The 25,971-nt window shown below is 45.0% G+C and overlaps 1 protein-coding gene across 27 annotated transcripts in view; it reads left to right on the forward strand.

Annotated features, from left to right (window-relative positions):
• MAGI1 (membrane associated guanylate kinase, WW and PDZ domain containing 1) overlaps positions 1-25,971 on the forward strand; it is a 356,106-nt gene that overhangs the window by 25,492 nt on the left and 304,643 nt on the right. The window contains exon 1 of one of the 27 annotated variants that reach the window (XM_069811921.1): positions 24,387-24,611. The exons of the other annotated variants lie outside the window; for them this stretch is intronic. Coding sequence (XP_069668022.1) covers positions 24,491-24,611 — 121 coding nt within the window. The 5' untranslated portion in view covers positions 24,387-24,490. Of the gene's footprint in view, positions 1-24,386; positions 24,612-25,971 lie in introns of those variants that run through there. 27 annotated transcript variants of the gene reach the window in all.

The following is a 25,971-nucleotide window of genomic DNA, read 5'->3' on the forward strand; positions in this document are numbered from 1 at the left end:
TGATCACAAAATGCCAGACAATGCAAGGATCTTTCCTCCCCTTTTACTTCCATGTCTCCTCACAAAGGCAGTTCCTTGGAGTGGTGGCTGTGGTTTGCTCCTTTTTTCCTAGGAATTTTGTGAGCAAAATCTTGGACTTGCTGGTAAAGTGCTTACTAGTATCAGATCTTTACTGGAAAACTTTCTGGATAAAGCTGTGCTGTGTACATGTTTCAGAATGCCTTTGGAAATTAATAACAAATGAGGGACTGAAATTAATGTCTTGATCTTTTTCAAAAACTGCTGAGCACCTTATGGGTGTTTCCACGGACTTTGCTTGGGGAGTATTTCAATGGCTGCAAACTGTTGGGCTTGAAAACTGCACCACGAGCCTGCCGAGCACGGGGGCTGCCCACGGCTCCTCACCTGCCCGTATTTAAGACTTCTTTTCAGGCAGGCTCTCATCAGAGATTTGGAAAGCACACAGCATGTAGTAGGCACTCTTGAAAGTAAAGAATGTCTTCGCATCACTCTGGATTTAAATACTTTCATTTACTTGGTCTTTAATGTTTTATTAACCATCTAAACCAGTTTAGATCGCAGCTAAAGATTCAGCAGCAAAACCAGATAAACCAGTATGTTTTGCTAAACTGAACGTTTGTTGATAGGAAGATACTCCAAGTGCTCCTGTGTGCTCTTGCAGAGAGCTGGGTTGGTGAGGAACGGAGCGCGGAGCCCTGGCAAGGCAATGCAAAAGGTGACACTCCAAAAGAGATGGAAAGCATCCAGAGATGACATATACTTCAAAAGGAGCAGAATCTAATTAAAATAGTCCATCATGAGGAAATGAGTATGTTGGAGCCTTATTCAGCAAGAGGAATATCGCTTGAGAAACTGATACAAGTAAACTTTGTCTAAATTGCAGAGGAAATTAATATAGACAGTTGATTAAAAATGTGAAAGAGCTTTAAATTTAAAACTTCATAAAAAGGACAAATAAAATGTCATTCCCATAAGCACAGACAGACCTGTGAAAGCCAAATCAAAATGGAAAATAGATAGCAAGTTACTTGTTTAAAAACAAATGAACAAACAAAACCCCCAAACCTGTTAAAAACAATGAAAAATATGCAAATTGCTTTTAGAAGATACAAGGCGGCTTGTGACTGTTGGTGCAGTGGCCCATGTTTGCATGAGATTTTCAAAACTGGTCTGCTACTGCTTCTGGTCACCAGCAGCTCTGGAGCGGGGGGGACCTGTGTTGCCCCGAATTATTTGAGAGCAGCCTTCGCCCCTAGGTCTCTGGCTCCCACGTAGCATGTTTTGCTGGAAGGTGGTTGGGATGGAAGTTCAGGACTACAAGAAACCAAATGTACAGCTTGACTGGAAAGTACCAGTATGCCAATTTAGGCTGTTACACATGGTCTCCTGTACCAGCCAGTCCAACCCACTGGTTCTGGTCCCTCCGTGGCCCTTTCATGTGGTCCCGCTGGGTGCAGGGTGGGTGCAGAGCAGCCCTTCTGGAGCATGGTCTGGTTGTGTTGCAAGGAGGGATGGTTTGACTTCTGCCTTTTCCCGGCGGTGTCAGCAATTCAGAAGCATGCACTGAGGAAAAATTGGAGCGAGGTTGTACAACGCTGCTTCCAGGGGCCTCTGGTGAAGTTCAACCATCCCTGGTCTTGCCTGGAGTAGGAAAGCTGTGTCACGGCGTGGAGCGAGCAGGCGAGCTGTGTCTCAAGGACAGAGCCAGATAACAGAGATAACTCCCATCCAGGCACTTGCAGCAGAAATAATGAGGGTGTTTATATAAATAAAGCTCCCTGCAACTGTGCAAAAATGATAACGCTGCCTCTAAGGCTGCTTGGGGTCCACAGACTTCTGGGTTTTGTTATGGCTTGGAGAAGCACCTCTGATTTTTTTGTTTTAACTACTATAATTGCCTGAGCGTGCATGGTGTTGGGGGTGGCTGTTAACCATTGCAAAGCAAGCAAAGTTGTTTTAATCAACTCGTGTAGCTTTTAAATAGAGGGATTTGCATAACGTTTATTTATTTATATGGTTTTTGAGGCAGAAGAATTAAATCTGCCGTGCTTTGAGGTGCAAACTGATTGTCCCATATCTGCAACAAGATCACTCTTCTCTGAACTGGGCCTGATGGGCACATCAGCAGCAGATTGTGGAGCCAGCATTTGTCAATGGCCCTGGCGTACCAGAGCCAGGTCAAATCTGGAGGCAGAGGCTCAAGAATTAACATGGAAAACGCCTGGGATTTGCAGTAGTGTAGTACATATACCTGCGTGACAAGGGGGTCTGGGTGTGAGACTCCTCACATCCACATCTCACAGTGTTCCTATTATCACACCGCCTCAGGAAGGGTCAGGGCAAGGCTATTTGTATTGATAAAGAAATGTCAGCATGTATCATACGGAAATGTGTGTGTATTATTTATTTTTATACATACACGTGCACACACACACACACACACACACACACGTGTGAAATCTCTATCCTGTTTCTTGGGAGCCAACTTTGTTCTGTTGTGCTGTACGAGAAAGTATTTGTCAAACTGAAGGTAATCGTGATGCAAGTCCCCAAAGCAATAAAAGAGGTTCAACATGCACAGCTGCTCTGAATGTAATAAACTGTGTCTCAGGGCTGTGGGTGTTTCATGGGGAAAGTGGGGGCATGAGTATCTGGGGTTTGTTTTGGTATTTTTTGTTTTATGCAGTTTCTTCATCGCACTCTTTAAAACGAATGCATGTGCTTGTCAACCTGCAATGTTTTTTTTCTAAGTACACACTGTAGCAGGAAGATGAAGGTGTCTCCTACAGAAGCTAGGTTTGTTCTTTCATGTTGCAGAGGCAATTTAAATAGTCTGGAGGGCTGCTCCAAGGAGGACACCCATCAAAGGGGAAAACTAGGTAAGCAAATGTGAGCTGGGCACCTCATGAGCTGAATTCCTGGTAAATCTGGGGGAGAAGAGGGGTTACCTAATTGTAAATGGCAGCATGCTTCCATTTGGAGAAGGCTAATTACTATTCAGGAGGTAGGATGGGATGTGTATAACTTTACCCACTGAAATCTCTGTAGTCTTCCTAGGATAATTTTTCTCCTGTGTGCACAAGTACAGCTGTGTGTGCACAAGTACAGCTGAACCTTATATAAATGGCTTCTCGAGCTGAGGGCAGGCTGGTATCCCAGCTCTTGGGTGATCAGAGAAGGTGCAAGATCCTTTCTGTACAGAGACATTTGGGAATTTTACTCCAGAAGTACATAGTGCGGATTTTCTGAAGTCATAACATCACGACACCACCAACACTTTACCAAAGAAGTTTTTGTAGTGCCTTTACCAAAACTCCTTAAAAAGAAAAGCAACCAGCCTATTCACAAATACGTAAGTGATGGTCTTCCAGCAGAGCTTCTATGTGCAGCAGCGTCCAAAGGTTTTTTGGACAGGTATCCATCAGCACACATGGTCCTGTCTCAGGGCAAGTGTTGAGATTATCAGTCCCTGCCCAGCTCAGGCATGGGGACTCCCACAGTATCACGTTTGTTATATTTGAAATTTTACTTGACTGCAGGTAAATGAGAAAGTTTGCTATGGAACTTGTTCACTGGGACTGCGTTTTTTCTTTGCCATCCATCTTCACCCACTGTGTTTTCCTTGTTGCCAAACTGGATTCTTATAGGGTGATATTCATCCCTCTCACCCCTGAGGAGTATATTAGGTTAGGTTTTGGGTACCTGCCAGCGTTGGAGATAGCTGGGTTAGTCCCAAGCAATCCATTACAATTTGCATACTGATGAAGGTGGGGCACTGTCTCTCATTTAATGTCGTGAAGTGAAATAATTGTTTTCCAACCGAGTGACCTGACATGACTTTATAATTAATTTTGTAATTGGTGGAACACATATTTTCTAATGACACCAGTCACTTGTCAGCCAGGACACAATGTTGTATTTACTACCAGATTGCTGCTTTTGACTAAAATCAACAGTTCCACTCTGTGAGCACTGGATGATCCATGACACTGTGTCGCCTGTGCCTCAGAGTACTATTTAATTGACTTACAGGGTTTACTCTGAAGTTGTTGGCTAGCCTTGTAAACACCACTTCTCTGAAAAATCATACGTTGTAGCTGGCAAGCTCAGTATAATTTTTGTGTGAAGTATTTTATTTTTTTTAATGTTTGCAGGTGTGCCTTTGCCCACTTCCCAGGGGAAAGTCATGTTCTTGTAGCGTTGCGAAGCAGTGTCGTTTCTGCTGCGGGGCACTGTTGTGTGCAGGAAGGACTGTTGATGTAGTAAAGTCTTTATATATGTAGATATCTATATGTCGCATCTCCAGCTCTGCTGAGCTAAAAGGCATCTCGTGCCAAGAGCTGCTGAGAGGTCACCAGTAGCTTCTCAGGGCGATGCTCAGCTCAGCACTGGGCACGAAGTAGCCAAGCAGAGCGTGGCCATCCTTGTGATGGGTGAGAAAATAGAATAGGCAGGAGACATTAGCATTGATTTGTTGGATAAGGATTGTTTATCCAACAAATCAAATCTGATAGAGGGGGAAAGTTGATTTCCGCAGGTGATTTCCAGGTTTTCTGTTTTGTTGGGAGTTTATGCTTAAAACTGTTCTTATTTCTAGTATTTGTTATCTTTCCCATCAGGGAAACCACTTTGTGTTTAGCAAAAGGGTGAGGCAGAAGCACCTTTGATGAAAATGTTGGTTCTAAGCCATTTTGTTACAAATCAGTGCAAGTTCCAGCAGCACTTAGCGATTTTGCTTGCAACTGTCAGCACACAACCTGAGTGATGTGCAGAAACCACTGGGAATTGAACTACAGAAGTGCTTAAATAAGAAACTATCACCATGTAGGTGAGGATCTTGTGTGGTGGAAAGTAAATGAAGGGTCTCCTCGTACAGGCAGGATTTTACAATGTGAAAAGGCATCTTTTGGGGACTGGACCCATGTGCACTAGGACACAGGTCTGTGGTGGCTGGAGATGTCCCCTCCTGGGCCACCAGGTCCGTGGGGAGCCAGAGGGAGGGTGTCCTGCTGTCCGGTGTGGCAGTTTGTCCTCATGGATGGGTCATGCCAGTCTGCAGGGTGGGGATGGGGGCAAGTTGAGTTTGGGGTGTGTTTTGTCCTACTACTGTCCCAGCGAGCTGATGGGGTTTATATCCTCTTCAGTCCCGTGAGAAGCTGTTTTGGTCTGGTTTTGCGCTCAACCTAGCTTTAACCAGTACTGTGTCAAGTGTAAGCGGGTATTTGAGCATGGATCTTTGCAGAGATGACCAGAGACAAAGGTTCCTGACCTAGGCTGTGGTGGAGGAAAGCTTCAATCAAAAGGCTTAGTTTGTTTTTTGCGTTTCCCAGACTATGTGGCTGAAAGCGCCTTCCTGCTCCATCCACACGAACGTTTCTCTCGCATGACTGTAACTGAGGGAAGCCTCGGAAAAGGCCCGTACGGGCATGACCACACGTGTGTGAGGTGTAATTAATGGCATCCTCGTAGCAGTCCTGAGTCATCCCGTGTTACCTCCCTGCAGCACCGCTCTGAGCAGCGAAGGGGACCCAGAGCGGCCGAGCCGTTGCCTGCATCTCTCCTCCCCGTCCCGCAGGCAGCGATGCCGCTGTGAGGGCGTGTGTCCCTTCTCGGGGACCCGCCGGTCCCTCGGTACCCACATCGCTCAGCGCTGCCGCATCCGAGCTCTGCGGGAGGGCATCGCCATCAGGCAATGAGTTTGTTAGGTCTCAGCTGACTTAGCTGGTGCTCGTCATGCAAAGGGGAGGACGCACCTGTCAAAATAGGGCCAAAGTGCTGGTACTTGAGAAAGAGGGGTTTGTGTGCTTTCCTTTAGCAGCGTGGTCTTTTCACATGCTGTCCCGTGTGCTCTCCCAGCATCAGTGTTTGCTGCCCTGGCCAGATCTGGTATAAAATAACCCCTTTTGCTGAGCTATTTTCCCTGCCACCTCTGTACCCTTATTTTCTGTGTGGTTGCACAAACATTTGACGTAACACAAACAGTGTTAGGAATGGGTCAGACAAAACTGGGATTACTGCTTCCCCCCACCCCCAGTGACAATTTTGGTTTCGATGCACATCAGACTACCACCTAAGGGAAGGGGAACAGAGCCGAGAGCTTCAATACTTGCCAAAGATATGCTATCGCCATGAAGAATGTATCGACTGTTGAAAGGTAAGGGAGGGTGAAGTTAACTCTGGGAAAAATAGCTGGTATTTCAGTTTTCAAGGTGTGAGGAAATTCTTATTTTACCTAGTGCTAATTTGTGAATTATAACCAGATGAGTGTGACTTGAAATTCAGGAATGGCATATACAACACTCTTGATGGATGCTATGCATTTCATTTCAACCACATAACCTGCCTTGGGCTTGTTTTTAACATATCCCTTTGAGTTGAACATTTTTCTGGAGGTCTCTTTAACTTTGGGTGGCCTGCGTGGATTGTAACAACCCAGCACAGTAGGGATGAGTAATACGAGAGTCAGTGTTATTTCTGAATTTCCTTGTCTTTGAAGACTGAGGTCAGATACTCTGTTCTTCTGGCTGCAGTCAAAGCCCATGGTTTGATTTTTCTTGAATATATATGTGTATTTCAAGTCTGTGCTCTCCCTTAAGTGGTTTGTTAGCCTTTTAGAGGTTTTATTTCTTCTTCCTTTAAGAAAATAAGTTGGAAGCATCTGTTTGACTCCAGTTGCTTTCGAAGTCTCATTGGGAGGAAAGGGTTGAAGGAGAGCTGTGGTGTTAAGTGACATTGGGACTTCATCCTGATTGCGTGTTCGGGGTAGCTTTTGCTCCAGCAAAGTGCTCTCTCCCAGTGGTCTGGCAGCAGCAACTCAACAATACTGGGCATTTTACTGTCAAGTAAACGTAAAATGCAAGCAGCTGTTGTGCAAGGGTGCCCCATTAATGCCAGTCACTCCAAACCTTGCTTTTATGGAGGATGCTTGGCCCAAGCAAGAAACCTGTTATCAAATAGACTGAGCCTACCTTCTGCTGAGGCAGGGCTCTGCTGTGGATTGCCTTGGGAGCAGCCTGCAAAGTGCCTGTCGGAAAATTGGAGCAGATTTTTTTCTACAGGACTAATGCAAAAGTGTAAAAACAATTGAAGTGTGAGGTGTCTGCAGCAAGATGGTGCAGAGGAGGATGGGATGTCTCTGCATGTCTGGGGGTCTGGGACAGAAATGCTGAAGAGGTGGGAATCTTGCTTTCGGACCTTTTTCCAAGATGCTACAATTAACTTTCATGTTCATTGACATTTACCCCATCCCTCTCTTAAAAAGACACAGAAATGCAAAACCGTCACACCAGCATCTGCTTGAATACTGCTCGTGCATTTGTGTCATGCTTGTGAAATCTTATTCTTAGTTTAAAATGTTTGTATAAACTATCACAGCTTTGGACTAACTGGTTGCCTCTGCCAGACAATCTCAGTTGTACCACATCTGTGCTTGGCTTGTGTTGGGAGAGCTCGTTCTGAATTAAAAAAAAAAAGGGGGGGGGGGGGGGGGATGGACACGGACACGACCTGTTGTTTCATTTTGTGTGACAGCTCTTAAATGGGAAATTTCTTTTTCCCCTTCACTTTTTTTTTTTTTTTTTTAATGTTGCATGGTTATGGTCCTGCCCATCTGGCAACTTCAGCTAAGGTTGCCTAGGACTTTGCTAGATCTCGGAGTGGGAAGTTGAATTTTTTGTGTGACAGTTCTGGGAGAGATGTACCTGTTGGTTTGTGGTCCCCAACCTCCTGGAAATATCTAATTACCCAGATTTAAGAACAGGTCTGTGGGAAGAAGTTTCTCACAGAAGCTGGTTTTGCTTATCGTTTTGCTGCAGTTACATGGACTTTGATTTCTTTTTTCTTTTTTTAAAAGAGTGAAACTGAATAAGAAGTTAGTTATTGTATTTCATTGGTGTTTCCTCTGCAACAGTTCATTTATTATGTATAAATGCAGTGTTATGTATTCCAGGTAATTTATATAATTACTGTGCCATTAAGCTTGTCTAGTTAGAATCAACAAAATTAGAAAATGTGAAATTCGAGTGTCTGCAGTAGTGGTTGCCTGGTTATGTTATATCCTGTATGGGATTCCTGTGTGAGATCCTTCCTTTCTCTTTTTTGTGCATGAACCTTTAACACCAGCATGAGTTGCATTAAAGCTAAATGATTAAACAGGAAAAACATTTGATTGGAATGACATATATGTAAAACATGACTTCTTTAGTGATGTTATTAGAATATTTAATGTTTTCATTTCCTGGCCTCTGGGAATTTAACTATGCAGCCTTAACACTGCACTCCAAAGGAAACAGGGAATGGTTTCCCCCTTGTTAATTTGCAGAGCTCCTTGCCACAGGGTATTACTGAGGGCCAAAATTCAACGTCTGAGGCGATGCCAGTAATTAAATATACACGAACTGTTGGAGCAACGGAGATTAAGGCAAAAAGCCACCCAAAACAAAATCCAGCCCTTTGAATTTAAGAATATTGGATGGGGTATGGCTCCATGCTGCTTCAGGATATAAATCAATATTAAGTCTGGATTTGGGAAGAAGGCTTCTCAGGAGCACTTTAGGAGGCATTGCTGTCACTACTCCACCCAGTGTCCTGTGTCTTTTCTGGTCCAGCTGGGATGCTCTTGTCTGCCAGCGGTGATGTTTAGCACGGAGCATCAAAGCATTGAGGGTTTATAAAAGAGAAGGGATTCCTCCTTCCATTCTTCACCTTTACTGGAGCTATTTTCAGCTCCTTCCTAGATGCTGTTTAAATCCCAAGACTCAGTGTTTGGTCATTTGTTACCTGTCTGTGTTCGCTTGTGCCAGATCCAGGGTTTCCACCTAAACAGCAAGATACAATTAGGGACCGCAGGAGTGTGGTAGTGCTGGGGGGATGGATATCCATCCCAGTTACCGACGGATGGGAAATTCTGCTGAGCTGTTTAAAGAATAATAATCTGAAATGTTTAAAATATCTTTGTCTTTATGGGTTTTATGTGGCCATCAGTCATCATACCACTGTGCTTCTGCATGAAATCACAGCAGTGGGAATATTTCTGAGTGTTTTCAGCCAAGGACTATAAGGCAGCCCAATGTCATGGATGTCCTGAATTCTCCCACACTTCCCTCTCAGCTGTTGTCCAAGACCTGATGGCTCTTACTTCATTTTAAAATCTCTCAAATAAGGCATGTGCCAATCTTCAAGCTTGAATTTAACCTTTTGCCTGAATTTCCAGGAGTTGCTGCCTTTATGCTGGGCCAGCGACGCAGGTCTGGTGCCTGAGAGTGCAGGGCAGGACCTCTGCTCTCAGGGCAAACATATCACTTCTGAAAAGGAGGTATGTTCATGCACTGCAAGTTTGCTCCAGCTTGTTTGGAAGCATTGTCAAGCCAAGCTTTGCTGAGGTTTAAACCTGCTTTTTGACTGTGTTTTCTTTGGAGTTTTTTGATTCATTAGATTATAAAAACTTGGTGGATGAAAGTGGGTTGGATTCCAGCTGGCACAAAAAAAAACCCCAAACCTGTGATTTTTTTTTTTCTTTTTTTTTCTTTTTTCCCCCTTCATCCAGTATTTTGCCAAAGTACTGTTTTCTTCAGACTTGGTCTTAGAAAAAGTATTCTTCTGCAGGAGTTAAAACTGGTTCATTCAGCCTTTAGGCCTTTCTTAGCTCCATAGTGGTTTTTATCAGTTCCAGTCTGAGAGCACAGTGCCCTTTTCCTTGCAAGAAAATGTGAAGTGGTAAGGGGGGGTGGGGGGAAAGAGAAGCAATGTTATTTCTTCCCTGAAGTCATCACCTACAGAGCCGATACGGGTGGCATTTTAATAGATGAGGTGCTCCCCATCCAATATTGTGATAGAAATTCATTGTGTGCAGAATCAGTGAAGTTGGGAAATAAAAAGCAAAAAAAAAAAAAAAAAAAAAAAGAAAAAGATTGATTTGTGTTGGAAAGAGGGGGAAGGGCAAAATGTAATAAATGGGACTGTTAAATGTTCGGTGATTTAATGGGGTCTTGTCAGCCTCATCTAAGAGCTCTTGGATCCTAATAAAATAATTCAAAACAGGATTAATCTCAGGAAATTAGGGTGACACAACCATCAGTTTAGGTACAACAATTTGCCTTTCTAATGTGCGTACTTTGCTTCTGTGGAGAATAATTGATCAGGCTTCAGCATCTGAGCAATTGCCTCAGTTTATTATTTAGCTGTGCTGGTTTCTGTGTGTGAAATCTCCCCTTTCCCACAAATCCAGCCTGTGGAGTCAGCCTTGGGGAAAGAAATGACTTCAGAGCTTTGAAAAAACAAAAGTGCAAACTTTAACAAATTTCATCTTGGCCAAAAGCATTTAATACCAAGAATATTGTAAATGCTTTCTGTTGGAATGACTCCCTCTGGGCTGCTAATCTGGGAGCAATCCAGGCGTTTGCTTCTGACCTTACCCCCTTCCTGGAGATCCACGCACGTTACTCATGAGAGAACAAGACGGGGGAAGGAGGGGCTGGTAGAGCTGTTGTTTTCCAGAGGAAATGAAGTAATGTCACTTTTGGTAGGAATTACAGGCTCTGCAACATCTTTAGAAAAGGTGACACTCCTCAGAAAGGAAAAACAGCTGACGAAACGTCTTGAAGGCACCTTGAATGTTTGCGTGCTTTCTTCTTTACCAGCAGTGCAGGCTGGCTGTAGTTTTATATGTGAGCTGGTAGTAGATAATTTTATCACTTTATCCCTTTGCTTGTTTACCGGTAGATGGCAAAGACATCCCCCAGGATTAATTTACCAAGTTTACATCTGCAGGAGCAGGACGTGGGGCTGTGAGATCCCTGGGGAATGGGGAAGGTGGCCCTTAGTGTCCGTACAGACTGTGGTGTGATGTGGTCCCACCTCACCTGGGAGCCTTCAGCCTGTCTCCGCTAGAAATCTCGCATAGTCAGCATTTTTATGTTATTTTTTAAGAGAATCCAGTGGACCTGGCGGGTGCTGCTCCATCCTCAGGCACCCACATGGACCCGTTGGACGGGTTTCTACCTGCGGAGCTCTGTTGCTTCGGCACTGTTTGAATAGGGAGAGCATTTAAAAAGCTTTTAGCCTTGGCAACGGTGTGCAAACGGTGTCGAAGCCAAAGATCGGTCTCCTGCAAACAGCAGCTTTGGGAGCCATCAGGAGTTTTTGATATCTGCAGCAGGTCCTCGCTTCTGCTGCAGCAACACGCTCCTTGGGACTGTGCTGGAGGCTGGGGCTCGCCGGGGAGAGCTTTTGTTTTGCTGAAGATAGCCATGCTGGCATTCCCTCAGCCGATTTAAGTGATCAGCTGCCTTTTTTTAAAAAAATTTTTTTTCCTTCTTTTTTTTTTTTCCCCTGTATGTAATGTTTCAGTTCAGTGTTTGTGAAGCCAGGCAGTTTTATGTACTTGGTTTTTGGAACTAATAAAAACTTATAATATTCCTCCCCTGAGCCCACGGCAGCCAGGCAGTATGGTGCAACTCCTAGAAGGGGCTGAGTGTGTGATGGTGCGTTGGGGATGTTTGAGTGTTCAGGGCTGTTTGTCCTCAGTTTGCTCCAGATCAGCCCGGCATCATTAGCATTTTCAACGAGCACTTGGCCTTTTGATGCAAAGCCTCTGCATACCCTGTGACCTGTGCAGGGGGGACCTTCTGCGGCACATCACTTGGGAAGGCTCAGGAAAGGTTAACAGAACTGTTTATCCATTTTTTGCTCAATTTTTTACTTCTTCCTGTCTTTCCTGTTCTTACCCAGCCGCTCAGCCATCGGGGGAGAAAAAAAACCACAACAGGTTTCCTTGCAATATTGGTTTGAATGTTCTGGAAAACAGGAATCGTGAGTCATCGGTCCCAAATTAACGCTTGTGTGCGAGGCTGAAATGACATGTAAGAGATGGGTCACCTCTGGAGACAGGAAGAGTGTGGTATCGCGCTCATAACTCTCAAGGCTACAGTTCAGCTTGTGTCGGCTCTTCCGTTTATAAAATTCTCATTGGAGAGGCTTGTAAACACCTCTGTGTACATTAGTCTCACTCTGGAATTGAGGGTTTCAGCCTGGGAACAGGTTTTATAAACAAACAGCCCTCTTCTGTTGCTCTTACACTTTAAAACTCAGCATGTACAAGTTTCTTTACATGTCCTTGGAGCCTGCAGAGATCAGCAGTTTCTGGAGGAATTTGTTCTGCCAGGTTTCTTTTGAAAAATGTAAATACAAGCCACGGGTTTGAGATGGTTTTCTGGATTTCAAGTCTCGAGGGTCTGGTTCTGACCTACTTGCTAGCATTAGGAGCAACGGGTTTCTCTCATCTTCCAGGAAATTTTTGCGGGTTTAAGGACACTGGTTTTTCTTTTTTCTTTTTTTTTCTTTTTTTTTTTTTTACCTCATTTTTTCCTTTCCCCCATGTGCCCACCTTTTCCAGACCCTGCCTTCCTCACAGCAAAGCAGGCTGATGCAGATGGACCTATGATCTCCTCCATCCAAGTCACCTGGGCTGATGTTAATACTGAGCATGGGAGCTGGAGGAGCAGGCACTGCCCTCAGGCTGAGTGTTCATTTAATCCTCTGATTTGCTTAACGCAAAACTATCTCCGGTTGTGTGTAAATGTCCTTGTCTCCACACATTGATGGAGCCAGAAGAGGTTACTCCATCCAGCTTTAATTACGTCCCATGACAAGGAGGTCCGTGAGGGTCCTGTACCAATTTCTGCCCAAATTAAGGGGTATCTTGGCTGAGCAGAGGCCTCTCTTACTAATACAGTTCTCTCTTGGTAACTTTGCTCAGCTACTGTATACCACAGTCAGGCACTACTGGTTTTGGCTTTCTTTCTTGGCAGAACAAGAATAGGACAATATTTACACACCTTTTCTGTCCATTGTGAGATCATTATTTTTTCTGTAGTGCTTGACCTTTGTCGTTTTGGTAACCAGGATTGACCTGAAGGGTGTTGATTTAATCAGGCCTTGGAGCCCTAATTGGTTGGTATTGTTTAAGGAGCCAAAAAAAGCCCCAGAACCTACCTAGGTTAAAAACAAGTATCCCAAGTCAAGATGAAATTCCTCCTTCACTGAAATGTGGTTTGGAAAAATATTTCACCACTACAACTCCTTTCAAGAGGTTGACCTTGGATCGTTAATCTTAAAAATATGCACTGCAGATGAGGGTTTTTTTTTCTAGGGAGGGAAGAAATGCCACGTTTCTCAAAGCACCTCCCTGGAATTAGGGGAGACAAAACCAAAACCCAGAGTGGTTGATAAATGGAGTACTGGCTAATCCAGGAGTGACAAGAATTTAATGCCATCAGAATTGGCTTTATTGTGTTAATTTGCTATTTTTTCCTTGCTCTCCTATTATTCTTGTTGCAATTTGCCATCCATCAATGTGTGCATGTTAGTAAGCGCTTTAATTCTGCGCGAAATGATAAAGCTGCAGCCTTGGAATTTGAAATACTTCATGTTTAGCCTCCACTAACGTACCTTATATCCACGCTTCCTCCCGGCTGCTCGGCTCAGGTGGCCTGAAACCCTCTGCCAAGCATTTGGAACAATTCACTTTTTGGTATCTCAGAAACTGCTAACGAGGCTGCCAATTTAGCATCTGGTGCAGCACAGTCCCACGATGCAGCCCGCCGCGTGCTGGGTGGTACTGGGTGATGAAGACAGGAACATTCCCGGGGAGGGAGGGAGCGGAGCCGTGATTTTTGGCAGGTTTGGATCGCTGTTGGATGAGCTCCACGGGAGCGGAGATGGTCACTCGCTCGGGCCATAAAATGGCTGGAAAATGCCACTTTGGATGCTGGAGATGGGCTTTGAGGGTTCGGTTGGATTACAGCTGCAACTGCCTCGACTGCTTTGAAGTGGTGGTGGAGCCGGGTGTGCCGTTGGCGGGCCACGTGCAGGGGAGATCTCTCCATCTGAACACAGTTCGCGGTGGATGGTTTCAACCATCCAAAGAAAACCAGACTGCTCTGGGTCAGGCGAGGGTGCCCTCCCCGCCTTGGCGTCTGGATACTCAGCCACTGCTGCACGCTGGTGCCAGCTAAACCTGCTTTCATCTCTCCCTGTTTGTTTCAGTAATCTGATCTTCCTAAATACATTTTCCTATAATTATATTTTTGCTCCCCAACCCTATGTACCAGCCAGCTCTGTTAAAGCAGGAGGGCAGTGCTGGAGGTGTAAAGCAGGGGTTGCCTGCGCTCCTGGACGCGGTGGTGAACTGGATATGCCGGGTATCTGAATATGTTAAACGCAGGGAACTAATGGAGAGTTAGAACCGAGACCAGAAATAAGCATGTTGGCTAGGAGGAAGGTGATCAGTAGAGGAAACAAAAGCTTTTAAAGCCAGGGGATGAAATAAAGAGGAGAGCTCACTTGCCACAGCATGGCTGTGCATTCAGGAGAAGGAAGATGCAGAGTCCTTGGTCCTTCTGGGGAGCGATGTGTGGGGCTGGAGGGCTCAGAGGGGACCAAGAAGAGGCATGTGGGGCTTTGAGGGGACCGAGGAAAGGTGTGTGGGGCTAGAGGGCTCGGCAGGGACCGAGGAGAGGCACAGGGGTCTCCTTGGGCAGGGGTCTGACTCTGCACCGGGCTACGAGTGGGAGCTGCAAACCTCAAATGCCAGGCAGGCAGCCAGGTGTCGAAATGTTCTTCCTTGGGCTGAGGAGGAGAGAGGTTAAAGCAATAGCTGTTCTCCTCCGGCGCTGGCCGGTGAGCCCCCGGGGTGCGAGTTGTTCTGGTTTTTAATTAAAAAAAATGTATGTTTCTGTAAATGCTCTTGGGGGTGGGTATCATTGAAAATGTGCTCTTTGTTAAGGTTCTTGCTGATAGTGGAAATTGGAGGTGACTAATTTCTAGAGTGTTTCGTCTTTTATTGGCCACAGATAAGGAAGGAAGCAGGGCTTGTCACGGCATTTACCGCTGGGGTGGCAGTTCCCAGATTTTACCCTGTGAAAAGTGCATGTCATTTCCAGTTACGCTTTACAAAAGGGTGAGGAAATTTCTGTGTATTTATCAAGGAGTTTTGTTTTCCAGTCTTTTTTTCAGTTTTGAGAACTATTTTGCAGGACTAAGTTTTTGTGGAAGAACGTGTTGGGTTTTTATAGGTTAAAAAGTACTTACAACGTGGCACCGAAATTGCTATGTGGGACTGGGTTTGACTGAAAATGAGAGCTGTGCTTTGAATCCCACAGAAGATGGACTTCCACTCACAATGTACGGCATGAACTGTTGCGTGCGGTTGGTGTTATTCCCACTTCATCTTCAGAGAAACTGGGAGGTGGAGAGGACTCGGGTGGTTTTTCTAGATGAGTGTTTCTTTGGAAATCGTGTCCCAACAGGTGGTAGAGCTACAACAGCATTTGCTGCTTCTGTTTCTTGACTTTATTGCAGGGATCCTTGGTAGGAAAACACTCACGGGGGGACCGGGGAGCCTGTTGCGGGGTTGGGGAGGCATCGTGCAGACGGACCGACGTGCAGAGCCTCTCACAGGGGTGGTGGTACTCACCCTGCTGTGCCCCACGGAAAGAGATGGGAAGACGAGATAGTCTTTGAGTCAGTGTGAGTGTCCACGTACGGCAGACGCGCACGCCTGCAAAGGTGGCTCCCGAGCAGGCATTTCTATCAAAGCTAGCCTACGAGGACTTCTTTTGGTTTAACAGTGAAAAATACAGTTAAACTGGAGACCTGCCTAAATGCCCTTACACGTGGGGGGTGTGTGTTTGCTCTGCTCAGAGCTGCAAGTCCCCAAGTCTCGTTTGTGTGGTTTAAGTGCTTGTGGATAAATCACACTAATTGGGACGCTGGGCAGAGCACATTTAAATGAACGCAATAAGGAGCTGCGTAATTAGGAGCCTTTCAAAAAATACTAAAGGAATCATTAGACTTTCTCTGACCCTAATGGAAAATAGTAAATGCTATTTTTTGCTTGTAGTTTTGCACCTTCAAACTACTTTTCATGTACCAAAATTGAGAAGGCGATGGGTCACGGCAAGTCTCTAAATTCCCTCTTGATTCTGTTCTGTAGAGGCAAAGTTATGTCAGAAATGTCCAACTGTAGACAAAGTTGCACCCGCGCAGTCTGTCTGGCAGGATTGATTCCCTTGGCCGGCTGAGCTATCTGTTGGCAGCCCCGGCCCTGCTCGTGTCTGGCAGCGATGCTGCTGTCTCTTCCCAAAGGAGGGGCTGGAATTCACAACCTGCTGATGAACATTCACGGGCCTGTCCAGGGAGGAGACAGGTTTATCGTGCACGGGTACACGAGTGCCTGAAGGTCAGCAGTAGGACGCCCATTAGAGCTGCTTGGTGTACTCCTGGCCTCTACTTTATTAGGCTCTGTTAAAACTAACAAAGGTGATCCTGAATTTTGAATTACACTGCCAGATATCTGCATATGTGTTCCTTTCCTCCTCCACCAGATCCTAATGACTTCATATATTTTAGTAGATGAAAATACTGAACTAGCACTTGAATGAGACTTAGAGTTTGAGCCAGTGGGTAGAAATTGTAGCCATGGGTTAAATCCCATTTTCTTCCCTCCAAGATATTGCTTCTCCCCACCTCTTTCACTGGAAGGGATACCTCAGATGCTACATGCAGATGCTGTCCGGAATCTTACCTAGTGCGCTACTGCTGAGAAGCAGGACCGCAGCCCTCTTAAAGTCGGTGGCGAAACCAAACTGAATGCGATAGAGTTCCTTGAGATTTACTGCACACATATAAATATTTGATTATGAAATATGACATGCACATATGTAAATATTTGCCTAAATGAAGTGGCCTGAACTTGCTGTCACCAAGGAAGGCTTGCTCTTCTTGGGTTTGTGCAAGGGTGTCGTGGGAATAAGGGTACCTGACACCGAGCACTTGGCTATGAGAAGGATGATTTGTAACATGGAGGAATTAATTTCTAATGAAAGGGGAAACCTCGAGGGAGAAGGCAGAGAATTTGTAAATCAGGAGAGGTGGAAGTTCAGCCCTTGCAAAAATAGGCAACCAATGGAGTGATAAAGAGGAGAGGTTAAAACAACGCAGATGCAATTGGAAAAGCTGCGTGGACTGGGGAGACAGGCATGTTAGAAGATGCCCTGAAAAAAATAAATAAGAAACAGAAAAAGGAAACTTTTTTAAAAAATCTTTTTATTCCCATCTATCTTGTGCCAGGTTCCAGTTTGATTTCTGTGTGCACCTGTGACCCTGTTATGGCTAATTAAGGTCTGAGCAGGCAAAGGTCTGCTGGAATGGAAACATTGGGAAATTAGAATTTTTTTTTAAATGCTGGTTTATTTGGATGAATGGTTTTAAGTTTTTAATGTGTGAATGCATTTCTGAATATATATGGAGTGTTACACATCTATGTGAACTGTTTCTACCATATTATTTCCTATTTTTAATGCTTGAGGCCTCATTAAAATGGGGTTTATGGAAATGTTTGTTCACACACACTTATATAAAATGGGCATGCATGTAATTATCCATTTCAAAATGAAGCTAGCAAATGCCAATTTCACATTGTAGTGTAACAGAAGTCTGTGTTTTGGGTTTTTTTCTTTTTTTTTTTTTTTTCTTCTTTTTTTTTTCCACTTAGAGCCCCATGCAGCCCCTGCCTTTGTTCTCCTGGCTTACTCGCTCATTACTGCTTGCATCTCCAGGTTGCAAAAAAACAGTCAAATGCTGTGGTCATTCATCTCTGAAAGCCTCTAATGAGCTTATCAGGAAAGAACTATAAATATATATCTTGTACCCCTCTTGCACTTGGAAATGCTTCCTCAGGCCATGAATAATTAGGTTGGCCCACCTAAGCTAATTACAAGCTGTCTCACCATTCAAAATACCTTCTGGGTAACATTGTTAGGACTCTCTTACCAGGTTAAAGGGTTCTCTGTACTCTGAATATTAGGTTGACCTTTACCACCGTGACCAAAAATGCACTGTATGGGACCTTCTGCCATGCCAATTTGTGATTTGTTTACTACTAAGAGCATCATCTTTCCTCTTCTTTGAATGGGGAGCTCAGAGGGAAAGGGCAAAGCTTGTCTTGATCAGGTACTTTGGAGTCCATCCGTGGGCTCAACAGTGCAACTGTGAAAACTTCTTTGTGAGTCTTTTGAATTGCAAGGTGGAAGCAAGCAAGTCCTTAATGTCCCTGGTTGTATTTAAAGCCCACTGCAAAATTTGATCATTTGCGCTTCTGATGTGATTACCTTTCAGATCTGCTCAGTGTTGTCTGGCAAACTTAACTCACCCGCTTATCTTCAAGAAAACAAATGTACCAGTTATTGCCTACTAGAAAATACGAGTTGAGCTGTGTGTGTTTTCTTCTTTTCAGTGGGCTTGCTGTGATTTTGTTTTGACAGATTGAGCTGTGTTTCACTTTGCTTTCATTTTTCACCCTGTCAAAAGAATTTTTAGTGCATTTTTTTTTTCTTCCCCTGCCTCTTGCTGTCTGTATGGATCAGTGCATTGAAGCAGTGACTCCTTCTTCTCTGCATTGCTGGTTTGCAGCTTCCCGTGCTGCAGAGACCTGAGTTGAACCTTCCCGATGGGAAGCTCAGGTCAAACCTTGGTCGTCTCAGTGGGCAGCATCTTCTGCCATGGGCAGGACATGCAGGAGAGGTGGGTGAGCCTCCAAGTGGGGGAACGTCTTAAGCAATCTGCAAGTTTTCTTTATTTTTCACTTGACTTGTGCTGTGTTTCTTCTGACCCACCCTGGGGAGCAGCGTGCCTTTGGCTGGATCATCTCCGCTGCTCGGGGTCAGCTGTACAAAAAGTTGCTCTGCAGTGTTGCAGAGGACGTGGGACGGTGGCTGTTCCCAGCTGCAGAAGCTGGTTTGGTGAAGTTGATGTGTGTAAGGGTTTAGGGGTTTGACTTCCATTCCTGCCCTCGGCTGAATTACGCCCCTTCATGAACCCATGTGGTGTATACCGTATTAATTTAGGGAGTCTTCATGCGGTTGTTTGGTTGTGTTGCCTTTATTGGAAGAAAGCAGCTGTTTAACTAAATCAATTAGAAAATGATAGGGTTTACATCAAGCTCACTTTAATATTGGCACAGTTAAGCTGACCTGGCGCTGCAGGGTTTAGTGATTAAGTGAATGTCTGAGCTACACTGATTTAAGCAAGGGGAAGCTGAAATCAGGTTTAAGTGTACCATCTCCATGACTGCAGTTTCTGAATAGCCTCAGTAATGGAGCATTAGGAGAATCAGGAGATGGTGTAAGGCGAAGTGCGGTCCCTGCCCCTGAGGACCCTCTGCTCTAAGGGGAGCAGAAGTACAGCGACACGGGCAGCTGCCAGCACTGCAGCACGGGTGCTGCTTGAAAACAATTGTGCCAGATCCCTCCTGCACCGAGGGCAGTCCGAGCATCATATATACACCTTGGTTTGTTCTTTTTATCAGGCAAGTGCCCCACATTCGTGCAGAGCGTGTGCACGGTGCTTTCCCTAGCCATAAAGGCTGCAGATCCCTGCCGTGCTCCCTGCAGCGGCAGGTACGTCTGGTCCCTGTTGGGTCGATGCTGGGGCTGTAATGGCACATTGCTCTCGTGTCTCTCGCTGCCCTGGGATATATTCTCCAGGGACCAGATACTGTTTCTCTGTCCATGAGGAAGTGAAGTGATCATTATCACATATCAAATCCCTAAGTACTTTTTTTTCTTTTTTCTCTTCTAAGCTTGGATTACTTTTTTTGGATGCCGTTTCCCTTGTTTTATGAGCTGTATGTGCCATTCTTGCCTGCTTAATATGTCATTTCTTGAAACCCTTGAATTTAGTCGCAGTGCAGTGACCAGCAGGTCTGGCTACATTGTCAAGTCTTCCAAATTCTCCCTCAGTCTTTAGAAGTGTACTTAGGACAGGCAGAGATTTATTTGCATAACTGGTCAAATGGAGGTTAGTGTGAAATAAAATACATGCATGTGTTCCTCTCGGCCTCCCCCGATGCTGGGTCAAGGCTGGCTTATTTTTTCTGGGTCCTCCCATTGTCAGAACCTCTCAGGGATCTGGGCTCTGGTCCACTTGCTGTCAGTAATAGTTTACTTTGCTTCTCAGTAAATTCTCCAAGTTTGCAAACCTCCCCAAAGGCTATCATATGACAGCATCCCTCATGTGATGGGTCTGGCAGTGGGAAAAAAAAAATATCTATTTTCTTGTAGTCCAAACATATAGCCCTTTCAATTATGTATGAGTCAAGTGTTCAAAGGATGCAAAACCTTTGAAGTTGGCTCAGGTGTCTCTTCTCCCCCTGTCCCCCACCCTCTGTGGCGCTTTATCGTAGCGGTGGGGTGAATTTACCATTCTCTGAATGAAATAGAGGGAGAGAGTGATCGGGAGAAACCCAGCCAGGGCTATACAAAGACAACACTTCTGGCTCGTGTGGTCCTCAAGCCACAGCCTCTGCCAGGTGGGGTATTCTCTGGGGAAGTACCACCATGCCCTTGTCCTCTTCTGGGGTTCCTCCCGAAGCAGTCACTGCTGCTGTTCCTTGACACGGGACTGTGGAGTAGTTGGACCTGTGATCTGACAAACTATGGCCTTTTTAGATGAAATGAAGCCAGTGCCTTGAAGCAAGACAGTTCAGTGCCCAAGTGACACACAGCTCTGTTAGAGCTCTCTGAACGGCTGCAGGCTTAGTTCAGGTTTCGCCTCGAGTCCTGACCCTGAAGTGTGCCCTGGCAATTCCCCTCTCAGGTGTCCCTACAATTCGGGACCCAGCATGATAGTTATGCCTGGATCTGCTGTGTGAGGTGCTTTTGGGCAGGGCCCAAGGACAGGTTGAAGTGAGGTCCTGGAGGGGAGTGACCCATCTCCGAGAAGGTCTCTACTTTCAAAAGATGGATATTCATTGGCATGTGCCCCTCCTGGAGCTGAGCACCCTGGTCCTCTCCTGCCTCCATAGGTTGCAACCACCACACTGTCCTTGAGCGGTGAGGTGACGCTGGAGAAGGTGGCTTGCCAACTCCCTGCAAGGGCCAGTGTTCGCATCCTCAGCGGTTGATGTGTCCATGGCCAGGGTGCCTGGTGTGTGGCTTTTGAAAATATGACTACAGTGACTACTATCTCCTGGACTTTCCAGGCTCAGTTCTCTCGGAGTTGTTGGTTGAGAGGTTTGCTACCAGAATTCCCTTCCCTGATACTGGAGAAGGTTTGTAGATGAAAGGAAAGTGGTGTTAACAGTGGAAGATAGCTTTTCCTTTCCACTCCTCCCTGGTGAACGTAAAATGCTTCATTCTGCCTAGAGTTTAGCTACAGGTTACATTTAAAGTGTTTGTTGAAGCTGAAAGTGGTTACACTGGTAGCTTAAAAGAAATAAAAGCAGTGACTTGAGACGGCAAGATAGGAGACAAAGCGGCAGCAGGGAGGACAAAATTCCTATAATGTTTATATAAGGCTGTAAGAAATTGATTACAGCTCAGATATGTTTTGTTGCATGCTGCTGGGAGGAATCATAAAAGTAATGCAACAAAGTTTTGAACACTCTGTTATTGCCAGTCCGTTTGAAAGCCTCATTTGCCACAGTGAAAATCTTTAATTTGTTCTTCTTGCTAACTCTAGTTGAGTTCACTTCCAACTTCTGTGCATTGCTGCTTTCAGGATTTGGGTCTTTCAGGCTGTAGTCCTTTGGGGATGAATCATTTCTTCTGTTCTCAGTCATTTAAAACAAAAACAGAGCTCAGGATTTTGCAGAAGCGTGTTTCCCCACAGAGGTGTTATAGTTGTTTTTTATAGGGCAGGACTTGTCCTCTTCTGTCATGCTAAGAGCTTTGGAAAAGCCTTTCCTAATGTTCTTCCCAATTTGTTCCACCCAATCCCATCGTCCCACTGAACCGTGCAGGGCTTGGTGCATCAGCACGTGGTGCCCAGCAGCGGTGCTGGGAGAGGGCGGCTTTCCTGCAGCCCTCCTCCTGCCCCGGTGGGACCAAGCCCTGGAATTGCATGGCTGTTCTGGAGCATGTTGGGGGTCCTCAGCAATGGCTTGGGCCCCAGACCACCCCCCTTCTTGCAGCTTTGGAGCAAGTACAAGTAACAGATCTTATAAAGACTCATCTGGGTTTTGGCATTTAAGGCATTTTACAGCCAGAAATTCGTCTCTCCTCTCGCTGTCCTTCCACCTGCCCAAGGCAGTATGTAATAAATCTCGGCGTCTCTGGGCATCCATAAGCCACCTCTGGTAAATGAAGTTACTTTCACCTGTTTACTTTCTGATGCTCTCTTTCGGTGAATGTGCATTAAATTGTTTTTTCAGTTGGATCTTCTATAAAACAATGGCATCTTATGTCCCTTCAGGAACTGCACGCAGCAGTAGAATGAAAGGCATAAAAATAAAACACATGAATTGCTCGTGTCTAGCAAGACTAAAGACTAAAACCACCAATAAAAGAGACACAGGAGTGCTGTCCTCCTGTCTGCCACCTTGCAAGGTCCCTGGTTCCCCTCTGCAGGGCTGCTGGAGGGGGTGGTGGAGCAATTCAGGATGGGTTGCTCGTGGTGATAGAGGGATTTGGGGCAGAGACTGCCTAGCGGTTGCCCTGGATTTGAGTTCGTACCTGAGAACACAGTGCACACAGTGCCTTGTCTTCATTTTTGTGGATAAATTACAGAGACGACTGTAGATGCTCATTTAGCCTTTGCTTGCTGGAGATTTGTTTGCAGAACAGACAGGGTGGTTTAAGAGGTTATGAAGCCCATCTGCTGTTTGCTAGTGCTGTTTCAAATGAGGAGGGGGTGTGTGTGTGTGTGTGAGTGCTGACAGACCGTTTCAGCACAGGTAAAACGCGTTTGATCCAAACTGTTAGTCAACAATCGAGTTCATGAGTTGCTGCAGCTGTTTTTAGCACACATCTGTGTATGTTCTTAGGTTACTTCAAGGAGAAGTCCAGTAAGCTGGACACAGGATTGCTGAGCTGCACAAAAGCAACTCTAAAATTATTAACCTGCTAATTTTAAGCCATTGCTTTACTCTGTCATTTGCATCAATGAAAGCAGCACTTGCTACTTACCTTCCAACACATACCTGTGACGGAGAGAGGGATTTTAGTTGCCATTTCTAGTTTCACTGATGATAAAGAATGGAAGGAGTCTGGATCTGACATTCTCTGAGCAATCATCCCACCAGATCTCAGAAGATGATAGCAGAGAGCAAAGTGCCGAATGCCATTCGGTCCGTTCCCACCGAGAAGGAAAATCAATGGAAGCACATCTGAAATAGCTGCAACCATGAGGAGAGGAGAAAATAATACGGCACTCAGACAAAAGGACTCAATTCTATTTATTTTGATGTTAAGAGAATGGAGTTGAATGAGACTGTGTGTGGCATTGGTTTCAGCACATCTGGCATTTTGTGGTGTAGTTTTATGTGAAAATGAGGTGCAGTCTTAAGTTGCAGGATCTTGAATATGAGGATGTTTTATCTGAAACGTCTCAGTGAAAAGTTGGTGTTTTGGGAGGACTGAGATTTTTCACAAATCAGTGTCTATAAAGTTGGATTTCTGAGTTCATTTATATACTTGAAAAACTGTCTTGACATCTTTTTATTGTTGTTATTATTATTTTACTGTTAAGTGCTAAAGTATCTTTGAGCCTTCACTGGTTGTAGAGGGAACTGCAAGACGTTCAGCACATCTGATACTTCCTATGTACAAGGTCCAACCATGGATTTGAGTGCCAGGCACCTCTAGTAAACATCTTGATTCATGTAATGTAAGTTTAGGACAACAAAATTAGAATCAGATGCTCCGGGATTTTTTTTTTTGTTGTTGTTCCTTCCCTGTTTCAGTCCTAAGCCAAATGGTTTACTGTGGAATACAGCTGAATTGCTTGCTTTATCTCATAAAACAAATACTCCTTTGTTCCTTTTTTGGACTGATATTTTCCTTAGCTCTGTTGTGGCTTAGCTATACCCTACCTTCCCTCTTGATGTTTTTGATTTTTCTCAGAGTGCGAGCAGTTATAGTGGTCTTGAGTTCAGCCTTCACTGCTAGCTGACAGAGTTGTCCTTTCCATGCCAAAAGGAACCTGCTGCATGGGCAGTGGAGATATACTGATAAATTCTTTGCTTTTGTGTTAAGAGTTTTTTTGTTTTGTTTTGATGTAGCGTGTATCATTTCCCATTTGAAACTGCTTTTATTGTATGGTTGGAAAAACCCTCTTACTTGGCATTGGCAAAGGAAGCAGAGTTTAAAAGGAAAGAAAAAAAACACTTTAATTTAATAAGCAGTATTTTGGGGTTCCTTTTGTTACGTGCTACCTTTTGAACTCTGCAAGCCAACATGCAGATCTCATTCACAATAGCGTCACTGTGTTAAGCTGCACAAGTAAACACTTTAAATGGGAGGAAGCACCTGCGTATCGCTATTGTCTCTCTTCTTCCATTAGCAAAAGTCTCTGGGCTGACTCCGTTCAAGCCAAACCTTCCAGTAAGTGGAAATCCACAGGCAGCGGGAGGCAGAAAGCAAACCTCGCTGCCTTCAGGCTGGAGGAGTGAGTGTGCGTGGAAGGACAGCCGGTCATGGAGGGGAGCGTGGGTGTGCGTGTAGGCACCCGCACACGAGTGGGCTACCAAACGCTTGCACATCTCCTCGGCCTGGGCCCTGAAAGAGCGGGTTGTCAGGATTACAGGAGTCGGCAAGGTAGGTTCACATGAGGCTTGCTGTACCTGAGGCTGTTGGTGGGGCTGGGGAGGCTGATAAACCCCGAGGGCCATGGTGCTCTCAATGTGCGTAATGCTCCGAAATTATTGCTGTCGTCCCACTTGTTGGATTTGTGTAATCAAATGTTTGACTTGATCGCTTTCCAGTTGAGTTTATACATTTCTATGGACCAGCACCATTCCTTGGTGAGGAACTGGTTAAGATGTCAGGGTTATAGATACAGCCTGTAAGAAGTTTATAAGACAAGCTTTAAAGCTGGAAAAGCTGGCTTGTATAGAAGAGCCTTAAAGGCTAAAATCTCTTTAGTTTACCCAAGACAGGTCAGGAGGTGACTTATCGTGATCTAAAAGCATCTGCAAACAGAAGATCTTTGCTGGTAGAGAACTTCTTTTGATCTAGGAAACAAAAGCATAAAGAAGTTCATCGACTTGAAGCTAAATTTGGATAAGTTCAGCTTAGAAAATACTAGGATGGATTTTCTGTCTCCATTGCTGTGTTAATACTGTGCTCTGTGCCTAACGAGAAATTGTGGGCAGCGTAGAAATCGCTGGATAAAGTGCTTAGCGTTGTATAGGAGATCTTGTTAGAGCAGTGTCACTTCTGGATTTCTAGGTTTTCAATCTCTACATGTTAGAGACGTTTGGTGGTGTTGTAGTACCTGGGGAGTTGGAACTACGTCTCAATTTATTAAGTGTTCATTCCTTGGGAGTTGGAGATACCTTTGGTGAGATGTTAGTAATTATTTTATTAATCCTTCTAACATCAGTTTCCATTTAGGAGAAATTGTCTTTGTGCCCTCTAGTGGAAAAACTATTTATTTGAAGGCTTCCAAACTGGGAGAAGTTCTTGCAAAAAAAGTGGAATGTGTGAGAAAGGCCATAGAGGAGCAGAGCAAGGCTGGAGAGATGAGGGGTCACAAGAGGTGGATGTGCTTTGTGCTTCCTCTGCTTTGGTACTCACAAAACTGCAATGCCAGTTACATACACAGATGTGTAGCTTTTCAAATAGGGGAGGTAAGGGAGTGTGAATAGAGAAAGAAGAGATTATGCAATGCTCATGTCAGCTGGGCTTGGTGGAATTATTCTAGATGACTTGAAGAAAACCTGGTCTCAGCAAGCTCTGAACCGTTGGTGATTGCTGCCAATGTTCCCTGGGGATGTGGTGGGGAGGGAAGAGGAACGGAGCAAAGCCCTCTCCAGACCTTCAATGGGAGGTAAAGGGAAGACCCAGAAAATGAAGGATCAGAGAATCTGACCCTGATTCCTCAAAAAAGTTCCTGAGAAAGTTGTGAACAGCAGAGAGGAGGATGAGGATGGGGTCCAGAAGAAAAGCTGACTTC

Source organism: Haliaeetus albicilla, chromosome 24 (genome assembly GCF_947461875.1).
Source record: "Haliaeetus albicilla chromosome 24, bHalAlb1.1, whole genome shotgun sequence".
NCBI classification, from domain to species: domain Eukaryota; kingdom Metazoa; phylum Chordata; class Aves; order Accipitriformes; family Accipitridae; genus Haliaeetus; species Haliaeetus albicilla.